Source organism: Dermochelys coriacea, chromosome 12, assembly GCF_009764565.3.
Source record: "Dermochelys coriacea isolate rDerCor1 chromosome 12, rDerCor1.pri.v4, whole genome shotgun sequence".
In the NCBI taxonomy this organism is placed as follows: Eukaryota; Metazoa; Chordata; order Testudines; family Dermochelyidae; genus Dermochelys; species Dermochelys coriacea.
The window spans coordinates 19,173,650-19,186,655 of record NC_050079.1 but is presented as its reverse complement, the minus strand read 5'-3'; the positions used below and the strand labels follow the sequence as shown (position 1 = coordinate 19,186,655).

General features: G+C 45.4%; 1 protein-coding gene across 5 annotated transcripts in view; it reads right to left on the bottom strand.

Annotated features, from left to right (window-relative positions):
• The window catches only part of NETO2 (neuropilin and tolloid like 2), a 66,138-nt gene that overhangs the window by 39,885 nt on the left and 13,247 nt on the right, over window positions 1-13,006 (bottom strand). For all 5 annotated transcript variants that reach the window (XR_006275024.1, XM_038368823.2, XM_038368827.2 and 2 more), the window contains exons 2-3: window positions 8,253-8,309; window positions 2,275-2,415 (exon numbers count right to left, since the gene is read on the bottom strand). Coding sequence is in view for 4 of the 5 variants with exons in the window: in XM_038368823.2 (XP_038224751.1) it covers window positions 2,275-2,415; window positions 8,253-8,309 (198 nt within the window). In the remaining variant the exon portion in view is untranslated. The remainder of the gene's footprint in view (window positions 1-2,274; window positions 2,416-8,252; window positions 8,310-13,006) is intronic.

Here is a 13,006-nt window from a genome sequence, read left to right as displayed (position 1 = left end):
GGGCAATGAGCCCATTGGAAGAAGCCAGGGGCTACACCTATGAGTCAGCAGGACATGTAGGAACATGCCTGTTCACAGGGGACTCCACATTCTTTTCCATGCCCATGTGCTGTGAGCTTGTGTTCGAGACAAAGGATGTACAAGCCACATGGCAAAGGATATAAAATGAAGAAGATGCAGCTGCCTTTTTGTCTTCAATCCTGCTTCTCACCTCTGGAGTACCTTCTCTACAAAAATCAATATCATCTTGGGTGGTCCTTTGAATAAAGGACTGAGTGACCCATCCAAGCTTTGGATGTGTTCCAGAGGGACTTCACAAGCCAGCCAACTCACCAACGCTGCTAAAACCCTTATATATGGACTCTGAAGTCATATGTATGTATCTGATTGCTTTCATCATTTAACAAGTCTCCTCTTTCCTTTCTTTTATAATAAACTTTTGTTTTAGATAGTAAAGGATTGGCTAGCCGTGTGGTATTTTGGGTAAAATCCAAACTAGTAGTGATCTGGCAAACTAGTAGTGGCTGGCCCTTTGGGGATCAGAAGAACCTTCTGTATAGTGAGTAGAGTTTAAATAACTTCTCACTTTACTGGACCTATTTGCTCGTTGGGAGCCAGAGATTGGGATGCAATAAAGGGGGCTATGTGATTTAAAAGATTCTTGATAACCAGTGTGATGGATCAGGAGCACAGCGTGTAACTGGTTGGTTAATCTAATGACAATGTTTCCCAAAATTGGTGGTTGAATCCGCTCTTCTTTTTGCAGTCTGCCATGGGCATTTTCATTGTGGGCTACCCTAGGCACCTCAAGTCACACTAGCTATATACTATACCAAATTAATCTTTAGACTTTGACTTGTGGAGTAGAGAAGCATGGAGCTGCTTTAACATCTACCTGCTGGCAGTGATACCTAAGGGACTATATACCTCCTGGAAATTGCTGGAGGGCATTGTACTCGCCCATGCTCCCTTCTCATCTTTGCACTGGGAGCTGTAGGGAGGGAGGCAGAGGAACCAGCTTTCTGCCTGTTGGGAACTCCCTCATGCCAGGGGAATTTCCCCACTAGGAGTCTGTGGCCAGTCTCAGCACATTCCACGTGGCCTGCGCAGGGCAAAGGGATCAGAGCATGGCAGAATATCTGCCTCGAAGTATATTCGGTCATAAATAAGACACAAAGGACCATAAATGCACACAAGAGAAAACCAAATATACTATACTACATGGATAAGACACCACTGAAACTGAAAACTCACCACAGGATATTGTAAAGGAGACTTGCAGTGACACAGGAATATTTAGTTTCATCACTAGAGGTCTGAGGACAATCCCACTGAAGTCAATGTGGGGATGAGTGGGGCGTCCTTCTATGGACTTAACTGGTTTTATATGAATCCCTATGAGAGGAATCTGTTCAGTGTGGCCCAAGTCCTGCAGTCCTTACTCAGCAAACTCTCACTGCAGTACATTTTTTGAGTTAGTGGGATTTTTTTTTCCCCATCACACAACCTTAACGGGGAGCTCAGCCACACTGAAGCACCCTAAGTTTGCAAATGAACAGGCTACAGGACAGCCAGATGTGTGTCTCCCTGCTCATACAGACGGGCACAAGGTCAGCTTTGAGATTCTGTGCGACACTGAGTTGGATGAAGATGGGGATAGATACTGTCTTTTTGAAGAGGTGGAGATGGCAGAGTGTCCTTTTCAGAGTGCATTAGTACTGTAGATCAGTGATCTCCAAAGTGGGGTGCGCAAGACTATCCCTGGGGGTGCGCAGCAGGAGGAGTGCTGCCGAAGGAGCTCAGTCTTCGGCAGCACGCCGGTGGCAGCTCGGCTCTCTCCACTCTGACTTCGGCGGCAGCTTTTTTTTGCTTCCCCAGAGCTGGCCCTGGGGGTGCGTGATTCAAAAAGTTTGGAGACCACTGCTGTAGATGATGTGACAGTAGTGAGGAAAGCTGAAGACTTCTCCTTTAAACTTGTTATTTCTATGCTTTCAAGGATTTGGGAGGGACCTGATACATCCCTAATTGTCACTAAATAAGGGTTTTGTGTTAATTCGTAAATGTTTAACTATTCCAGGAATTTGTAGTTACTGTTTTGTAGCACAAACGTGTCCCCTCCTTACTCAACCTAACATCAGCAGAAGCAAATCAACATATTACCAATAGCGTCCAAGTGACTTTACTTAATATAAACAGAATAGCAGAATAGTTCCACTTCCTATACTTTCAACAGTAAGAATACAATACACCAAAGGAGGAAGAGGATGTTAGTACCTTCTAAAATGTAGACACACTCCTGGTTTGGTGGGTACAAATTAGGATAGTTTGGTGAAGCAAAATGGCCTCCATTGCTTGTCCGAACCCAGTTGTCACACTGTGTAGATGGTATGTGGTTTACTCCAATATTCTGCCCACCTTTAAAAAGAAAAATCACACTTGTATACAACAACAAGAGACTAACAAAAACCATCCATTTGGAACAGTGTATCTTAGGGTGTGGCACTAACTTTCAGAGGAAAGAGACAGCTGGTGCTACCTGCAGATCCTCTTATACTAGCCAGCTGTCCCTATTTAGGGAAAGGGATTTTATTTCTGTAAAAAGCACATTATAGTTTAGCAGCATGACAGATCCCACCCACTATTTTGGAATATCAAATCTACATAGTTACTACTGAGGAGTGATAAGGAACCTGTGATAAGAGTTAGAATCTTGAGTACATTCTTCTTTTCAAGTCAGTCACTGTGGCATGCCATATTACTATACTCCTTTACAATGCACTAAAATGCTATAGAAAAAAACCCCACTCAATATTACCACCCAGTTTTCTTCCACACTCAAATGCAAGTGTGACCCATTGAAGTTAAAGGGCAAGGCTTAGCAGGACTGGACCCTTGATTTCTCTGTTCACATTATTGCTTTTGGCCTGATTCAGGAATGCACTCAAGCACATACTCTTGAATTAAGACCTTCATCTATAGTATGTGGTTCATTATAATATTTACAACGTTTAAAATATAGTTATTGCTAAACATGGCAATGTTAATAATAAAACAAGTTGAAGTAATATTGCACTAGTGTTGAGAGGCCATAGTCCAGAACAGGGATCTGTATAGAAACATAGGGTATAGCTACACTACGAAATTAGGTCGATTTTATAGAAGTCAATTTAGAAATCGATTTTATACAATCGATTGCATATGTCCACACTAAGCACATTAAGTTGGCGGAGTGCGTCCTCACTACCGTGGCTAGCATCAGTTTACGGAGCAGTGCACTGTGGGTAGCTATCCCACAGTCTCTGCTGCCCATTGGAATTCTGGGTTAAGCTCCCAATGCCTGATGGGACAAAAATATTGTCGTGGGTGGTTTTGGGTACATGTCATCAGTCGCCCCTCCCTCCATGAAAGCAACAGCAGACAATCGTTTCATGCCTTTTTTCCTGTGCAGACATCATACCACGGCAAGCATGGAGCCCGCTCAGCTCAGCTCCCTGTCACTGCTGCTGTTGTGTCCTGGGTGCTGTTGTCAGCAGACGATGCAGTACAACTGCTAACAGTCATCATCCACCGCTTCTGCTGCAACTCTGCTCTCCTGGTGCCATGAATCCACCTCGCAGGTCCTCTTGTTGTTCTGAATAAATATTTATTCTCATGGCATTTGTCATCATCCACCGCTTCCGCTGCAACTCTGCTCTCCTGCAGATGCCATACCACAGCAAGCATGGAGCCCGCTCAGCTCACCGCTGCTGTTGTGAGCATTGTAAACATCTCACGCATTATCCTGCAGTATATGCAGAACTGGGCTAAGAGACGCCAGCACAAGGATGATTTTGATGAGGACATGGACGCAGACGTTCCTGAAAGCACGTGCTGTGGCAATTGGGACATCATGGTGGCAGTGGGGCAGGTTGATACAGTGGAATGCTGATTCCGGGCCCGGCAAACAAGCACAGATTGGTGGGACCGCATAGTGTTGAACGTATGGGATGATTCAGTGGCTGCAAAACTTTTGCATGCGTAAGACCACTTTCCTGGAACTCTGAGTTGTTTTCCCTCACCCTGAAGCGCAGCAATATCAAGATGAGAGCTACCCTGACAGCTGAGAAGCGAGTGGTGATAGCGCTGTGGAAACGTGCTACACCTGACTGCTACCTGTCAGATGGGAATCAATTTGGAGTGGGCAAATCTGTGGGAGCTGCTGTGATCCAAGAAGCCAATGCAATCATTGACGTTCTGTTATCAAGGGTAGTGACTCTGGGAAATGTGGATGGCTTTGCTGCAATGGGTTTCCCTAACTGTGGTGGGGCGATAGACGGAACGCATATCCCTATCTTGGCACTGGACCACCTTGCCAACCAGTACGTAAACGGCAAGGGGTACTTCTCAACGGTGCTGCAAGCACTGGCGGATCACAAGGGATGTTTCATGGACATCAACGTGGGATGCCTGGGAAAGATGCATGACCCTGGCATCTTTAGGAACTCTGGGCTGTTTGAGCAGCTGCAGGAAGGGACTTGCTTCCCAGACCAGAAAATTACCATTGGGGATGTTGACATACCAAAATTTATCCTTGGGGACCCAGCCTGCCCCTTGCTCCCACGGCTCATGAAGCCATACACAGGCAGCCTGGACAGTAGTAAGGAGTAGTTAAATGTAGTAGTTCAACTATAGGCTGAGCAAGTGCAGAATGGTGGTAGAATGTGCCTTTGGAAGTTTAAAAGCTCCCTGGTGCTGTTTGCTGACTAGGTCAGACCTCAGTGCAACCAAACATTCCCATTGTTATTGCTGCTTACTGTGCACTTCATAATATCTGTGAGAGTAAGGGGGAGACGTTTATGGCAGGGTGGGAGGTTGAGGCAAATTGCCTGGCGTCCGATTTTGAGCAGCCAGACACCAGGGCTATTAGAAGAACACAGCAAGGTGCGCTGTGCATGAGAGAGGCTTTGAAAACCAGTTTCATGACTGGCTGGGCTTTGGTGTGACAGTTGTGTGTATTTCTCCTTGATGCAAACCTGCCCCCTTTGTTGATTTTAATTCCCTGCAAGCCAACCACCTTCCCCCCTTCGAAATAAAGTAACTATTGTTTTGAAACCATGCATTCTCTCTTTAGTAATTAATTAAAAAAAAGGGAGCTAACTGACAAGGTAGCCCGGGTGGAGCGGGGTAGGGAAGGACCAGGCCACATTGCTTATTGTAGCCACACTACAAATCAAACTGTTTTAATGACAGCCTTCTGTTGCTTGGGCCATCCTCTGGAGTGGAGTGGCTGGGTGCCCAGAGCCTCCCCCCACCACATTCTTGGGCATCTGGGTGAGGAGGATATGGAACCTGGGGAGGAGTTCAGGCAGTTCTACAATGGATGCAGCAGGGGGTCTGTGCTCTTGTTGGCTTTCCTGCAGCTGCACCAGACGCTTCATCATGTCTGTTTGCTCCCTTGTGAGCCTTAGCATTGCCTCCTGCCTCTGCTCTTTGTGCTCCTGCCTCTGCTCTTTGTGCTCACTTAATGCTTCCCTAGCCTCTAACACTGAATGCCTCCATGCATTCAGCTGTGCCCTATCATTGCAGGAGGACTGCATGAGCTCGGAAAACATGTCATTGTGAGTGCAGTTTTTTTTGCCTTCTAATCTGCGATAACCTCAGGGACGGAGATGATAGGGGGGCCTAGAAACATTTGCACCTGGTGGGAGATAAAAAAAGGAGAGTGAAATTTAAGATGATACATTTCCGAGAACAAAAGGGAGACTCTTTCACAGTGAATCAAACAATTCACAGAAGACAGCACATGTTCTTTAGGTACAAGGTCGCATTTTGCCTTTTATATTGAGCACCTGCTGGTATGGTGACACATCACACACAGCTGGGCAACAGAATTCAGTTTCCTTGCAGCCATGGTAAGGCAAAGGGTACGTGGTGTTGGCTTCTTATGCATAATATGTGGGAATGGTTTCAAACTGCAGCGCCATTTTTTCCCCGCAGCAAGCAATGGGTTGGGTTTCACATTTAAAAGGAAGGGCAGCGGTTTTCGGATGGATGTGCAGCACACACCTCCCCCCACCCCACCGCATGGCTATTCTCCGGGATGATCCCTTTTAGCCAAGCGCAAACAGCCCAGCATGAACGGGGTCCTTTTACTGTTCACTTACAAAAATTCCCCTATTTCAACCAGGTGACCATGAATGATATCACTCTTCTGAAGCTAACAGAAAGATATAGATTGAATGTTGCTTCAATGTGACCAAAACCCAGGACCATTTGCTGCCATGCTTTGGGCTGCAATGATTCCAGAATACTTTCAGAGTACCTGTACCTCCAGGAGAGCTTCATGGAGATATCCCTGGAGGATTCCTGCTCCATCCCCAGACATGTGAACAGACTTTTCCAGTAGCTGTACTGGCTGCGAATGCATCCCAATTCTTCAGGGCAAATCAAACATTAAACACTATTGCTTTTAAACCCTGTACTGTAGTTACAAATGTGCACTCACCAGAGGTGCCTTCTCCAGCTTCAGGGTCAAGGATCCCGCCTTCGGAGGGTATTGGCTCCAGGGTGATGAAAAGGTCCTGGCTGGCGGGGAGAATGGATTCACTGCTTGCCTGCTGTGCATTCTCCTCCTCCTCCCTGTTACGTGAGACTCCCCCCTTGCAGGTGTCCACGGATAGTGGTGGGGTAGTGGTAGGGTCCCCTCCTAGAATGGCATGCAGCTGATCATAGAAATGGCATGTATGGGGCTCTGACCCGGAGCGACTGTTTGCCTCTGTGTCTTTTGGTAGGCTTGCCTGAGCTCCTTAACTTTCACATGGCACTGCTTTGTGTCCCTGTTGTAGCATCTCTTCACCATGCCCTGTGAGATTTTGGCAAATATATTAGCATTTCTTCTTTTTGATCCGAGTTCGGCTTGCACAGATGCTTCTCTCCATACAGCAATCAGATCCAGTGTCTCCCTTTCGGTCCATGCTGGAGCTTGTTTGCGATTGTGGGGGGGACTACGTGGTCACCTGTGCTGCTGAGTTCACCACACTGACCAAACAGGAAATGAAATTCAAAAAGTTCCCAGGGCTTTTCCTGTGTACCTGACTAATGCATCAGAGTTCAAAGGGCTGTCCAGAGTGGTCACAATGGAGCACTCTGGGATAGCTCCCGGAGGCCAATACCATCGATTTGTGTCCGTACTACCCCAAATTCAACCCAGCAAGGTCAATTTTAGCGCTACTCCCCTCGCCAGGGAGGAGTACAGAAGTCGATTTTAAGAGCCTTTTAAGTCGACGGAATGGGGTTGGTTGTGTGGACGCATTCATTTTAAAATTGACTAAATTCGACCTAACCCCGTAGTGTAGACCAGGCCTAGAAAACGATGATCCCTGCCCTGAGGTTAATTGGTTTGATAAATTAAGATACCATACCAGATCACTCCCTGGAGCTATGCATACAGAAGGGGCCCTCCAGGCATAGATTTCCCTGCCACCTCTCTACCATCTTAATACCATGGATATCCCTTGGTGGAGTTCAAGATCTGCAGGCTTGGAAAGGGTAGGGCAGGACAACTGGGTTTCTGCTAAATCCTCCCATTCTCACAAGGGAAACAACCATAATGTACTTATGCAACTTTTCCTTATACACTGGAGAACTGGGCTTTTGAGAGGGATTCTATGGTGAAAGGAGTTCCTAGCAGCCTCTAGTGGTTCCCTCCAAAATAGACAAGAATCTTGGGAGAATTCTGGAGACTGAGGGTTGGGACCCTTAGTCTCTTCTGCAGAAGAAGTCAAAAGAAATTCTGCAAGTGTCAACTCAAAGAAATTCTCTCTCTCCTATGCAGGTTATTCCAACCTAAGGGAGAAACTGGCTTGTAAAGCCATTTGCCTCTTCCATACCCCCAAATGGGGGCTATCTCCTAACATTTTGGAGGGAATGCAGACATAATAAAAAAAATTGGAAAAGCTTGCTGACATACACAGAAAATTGAGGGCTCTGTACTGTTTTGTTCTACCTATAAGGACTGAACTGATCTGGATATGAAAAAGATAGTTGGTTATTTGCAGTTAACTATTACTTATTTGCATTAAGAGTTGTATTCATTTAACAAAATGAAATGCAATAAATAGGGAAAATATATATAAAAAACTGAAGTAAATCTTACAAAGTGAAATATCCTAATGAGAAAGCATTTTGGATTTCCTGTATCTACCTAGCTTACTTATTTATAATGACAACATACATTTTTTTTTTTTAAAAAGAAAATCTTTTCAATACTGTACCTTGGGTCTTCTGTGCCACAGCAATCCCTTCCACTACAAGTATTGTTATTAACAACACTGGTGAGAGAAACAGAACAAGACAGACATCAATAATGAAAGCAGAAACCAGAGGTCTTTTTCTGCAGCCCTTTCTCAGGCAACACCCTAAATGAATCCAAATCACGAGTCAAAATACACATACTGGTATATTAAAAGCAAATCAGTTATTTTAATTCCTGGGAAACTTAGTGCTCGTGAAAAGTGCTGGATTTACAGTCCTGAAGATACAGGACTTTAATCTACTTTTGAGCCAAAAGAAGCTACTCAACATTCAGGGCCCTAGGGATGTTTCATATAGAAGTAGAAATTGAAGCATCTGGTATTTTCTTTGACAAAACCTTATTTACAAGGAACATATAAAATCCTGCTCCTCTGAATGCAGGAGGAATCAAGAACACAAACCCCAAGCCTCTGTTGCCAATATCAGACCCAAAGTACTGTCTAGTTTTCCCAGGGTCCCTGTATATGTAGGCTAATGCTTGGCCTTCTTGCCTCTCTCTGTTCTGGTCTGTTCTCAGTTTGTGTGTTTTCTCAAACCCTTCCCCTCCACACACCCCTGCTATTCACAAAGCCCAGTGGCTATGGGCTAGTTTCTGGGCAGACTCTAAGGGTCTGCATTATAAAGAAAAACCTGTAGCACCAACTCTCAGAGCCCAGCGCAATTGACTTGGGCTTTGCTATTTTTTTAGCCCCACAGCTATGTAGATGTTCCCACTCAGGTTGGCGCCTGGGCTCAGCCACCCATTACCCTCAGCAGATTTCAGAGCCCAGGCTCCAGACCAAGTGGGAACATCTACATTGATATTTTTAGCCCTGCAGCTCATGAGCCCAAGTCAATTGACTCGGACTCCAAGATTCAGTGCCCCAAGTTTTTTGTTTGACGTGTACACATAGCCTAATATTGAGAAGCATTGTGTGACTGTGTTTGGAGGATGGATTGCAATTATGCCACTATAAGGGCAGCCACTTCTGTCTAAACTAGCATTAATGATGCACAATACAGTGCTACAGAGTTTTACTCTGAATGGGTGCAATTGCTAGGGCTCGCAACCTTTGTGCACCACTGCAAGCATCATGTATGCTAATAAGTTGCGTTACTAGTGTGGCATATGCTTGCACCATCAGCCTTTTCAAATATAGGCTTGTTCCATGTTCTCTATTTGTATAGCCCCCACAAATACAACTATCAGATCAGGTCACCTTTGCTCCTCAAATGGCTTGTCTGTGGTCTTTAGGCTTTTCCCATGCATAATGTGAGTTGCAGCATGAGCATCAACAGCACCTATGGAGAAAGGATTCTAATCCAGGTCTCTGACTGAGTCCTGAATGGGGCTTTGGCCTTCGGAGTGGGGGAGGTCTGGAGTTTAAGGATCATTTACCTCACTTGGGACAACTCAAGAATGGAATATTCCTAAACATATTCATAGGCCACAAGTAGTAAAAGTAAAGTAAAACCAAGCATATTAGAAAAAGTGAGGAGAAAATATTCCAAACAATTAAACTTTTTTTTAAAAAAAAAAAACAAAACAGAATCATCTTTGGGCATGTGTACACTAGAAATTTTTGCCACCGCAAATTATATCAGCCTAAAGTTGCTGCAGTTAGTATACCACTTGTGCATGTGCATACTTAACTCCTTGTGTCAGCGCTGTACCTATTCACCAGGAGCGCTTGTGTCGATGAACAGTGCAGTGCATGGATACGTATCAGCACACTGTCTTTTGGGAAATGTTGGCAATGCATGGTGGGGCAGAAACGAGTCACATGGATTACTGGGAGCAAGGGGTCAGTTTCCCAGCATGCAACTTTCACCATCCCAAAATATCATCTATATCCATGATTTTCCCCCCCCTTTTAAAAAAAAAAAAATCGCAAAACACTTGTGTGACCATTCTTGCTATCTGGCATCTGTGATGGATGCGCAGAGTCCGCACAACTCTGCATTAATGTCACGAGTGTTGCAAGCACAAGAAGCACCATCCTCTAGTATTGGCAGAGCTGCAACAACAACAGAATTGGGGGGAACATGACAATTTCATGGAGGACAGATGGCTGTGGGACATAGGGAGAACCAATTCATGGTGGTTGTTGGTGTTTCTGGAGCAACAGCAGGTGGTAAAGTGCTGCTTATGGGCCCAAGCAAGCAAGTATTGACTGGTGGAATTGCATCTTAATACAGGCTTTGGATGATGAGCAATGGCTGCAGAACTTTCTGATGAGTAAAGCTACATTCCTGGATGCATGTGCCCAAGCTCACTCCAGCCCTCCTGCACAAGGACACCAGAATGAGAGAGGCACTGACACTGGAGAAGTGATTGAAAATCCCACTGTTGAAACTTGCAACACTGGATTGCTACCAGTCAGTGGGAAACCATTTTGGAGTTGAAAAATCCACATGGGGGTCAGTGTCATGCAAGCGTGCAGAGTCAGAATTCATCTCCTGCTACATAAGATTGAGATTCTTAGCAACGTGCAGGACATAGTGGATGGATTTGCAGCAGTGGAATTCCTGAATTGCAATAGATGACACTCATATCCCTATTTTGGCACCACACCACCTTGCCACAGAGTGCCATCAACAGAAAGGGCTACTTTTCTATGGTTATGCAAGCATTGGTGGATCACCAGGGATACTTCACCAGCACCAATATGGGTTGGTCAGGGATGGTGCATGATGCTCACATGTTTAAGAACATAGGACTGTTCTGAAAGCTACCACCAGGGACTCGCTTTCCCGACCAGTGGATTACCATTGGTGATGTTGAAATGCTAACAGAAAACCTGGGGGAGCCAACCTACCCCTTGGTGCCCTGGCTCATGAAGCAGTACACCAGCCACCTTGACAGCAATAAGTAAAGATTTAACTACTGGCTCAGCAAGTGCAGAATGACAGTTGAATGCACTTTCAGTAGACTGAAGAAATGCTTGCATTGTTTAAGATTGATTCTCAGTGGGAAAAAAAAACCATCCCAATGGTTATAGCTGCCTGCTGGGTCCTGCATAGTATCTGTGAAGCAAAGGGAGGAAGTGCCACCTCAGTGGAAGTGGAATAGCTGTCTGCTGAGTTTGAGCAGCCAGATACCAGGGCTACTAGAAGAGCAATATTTGGTTGGGGAGGCTTTGGAAGAGCCCTTTAACAGTGTAAGCTACAATAATTCATCGTGGTGTATTGTGCTCTACTTGTTCCTGCAGTTTGATGACTGGTTAGGAATTGTGTGGTTCATGGGGCAGATCTATGAATATAACAGTATCAAGGCACCTATTAATTTTTATGGTGTACATTTACGATTGTATTTGTTACTGATCCTACGAGTTGTGTCATACTCGACAATAATTAGAGCGTTCTTTCAGTATTGGTAGGCATTCTGCAGCATATGTTGGGAATGAAAAAAGATCAATTAATTTCCCAACAATAGAATTTTATTGAGTAACAAACACCCTGCAAAAAAAATTCTGTGCAAGTTAAAAGCAAATAGATTAAAACTTAAATGTATGAAACAGAGCTAAACAAGGTGAAAGAACATTCATGTCCATTTTAGATACACACACTGATCTGTGAAAGCCATGGCTGCAGTATGTGAAGTCACTATAGTCACAACAGAAAGTAAAAGTTAAGATTTAGAACTCCATTCCCTTACTCCCTAAAGTTTTAAATAAGACATGCTTATTGACACTTCTATGACTGTAGGGCAACGGTACTGAATATGGCACCATTTTCCACGGGCAGTAGAGATTTTAGCCGATATCTTATTTGACGGTGACAAAGGCACAGAGAGCACAGCTGCTACTGGCTTCCAGAAGGCACCTGGGTCCATATGTTGCTAGCCTGTTTACTGCAATGTTGCCCAAAGTTATCTCCAACTGGCATGAGAAAGCATCCTACTGAGGAGAGAGAATAAGGTAGCCATCCTCAGAAGCAGAGTACCTCCATGAAAGTTTCATCGAGATCTCTCAGGAGGATTCAAGAGACATCCCTGCATACATAAACAAACAGCTCCGCATGGCCCTCCCCTCTAACTGTACAGGGGACTGAGAAGCACATAAAAACCTCTACCTCTCTTTGTTGTGGTGCTGCCTCTTCTAGCAGGAGTACATTAATGAAAAGTCGATAGCTGTGTCCTGTTAAGTTGGGGGTGCCATCAGCATAGGCACCAACTCTGTGGGTGCTCTACACCCACCACCAGCCAAGCTCCCTTCCCCTACTTCCTCCGCCTGAGCGCCACATCCCCACTCCTCCGCCTACTTCCCAGCATATCCTGCCCGGCCACTGCCAAACAGCTTGGGGGTGGGGTGGGGTGGGGAGAAGGAGCGGGAACATGGCATGCTCAGGGGAGGCAGTGGGAAGAGGCGGGGCTGGGGGCTGGCATGGTCAGCTGTGCAGTTTTGTGCAACAATGGAGGGCTTCTAAGAGGTGCTCTCCAACCTGGGCAATCCAGAAAAGGCATTTCAAAAATTCACAGGGTTTTAAAGGGTGGAAGGAAGGGCTTCCTGTATCCCTGACCCCTCGGCAGCCGAGTTCACAATTGTGACTAGAGCAGTGAGAGTCAAGCATTGTGGGACAGCTGCTGGAGGACTGTTAGGGTCAACATAAGTAATGCAGAGTCTACCCTCACACTGCATCAACCTCAGTACATCAAGCATGGCTCAATGCCGCTTGAAGAGGTAGTGTTACTGTGTTACTGTAATGCGACACTTACATCAGTGGGAAATTTAGG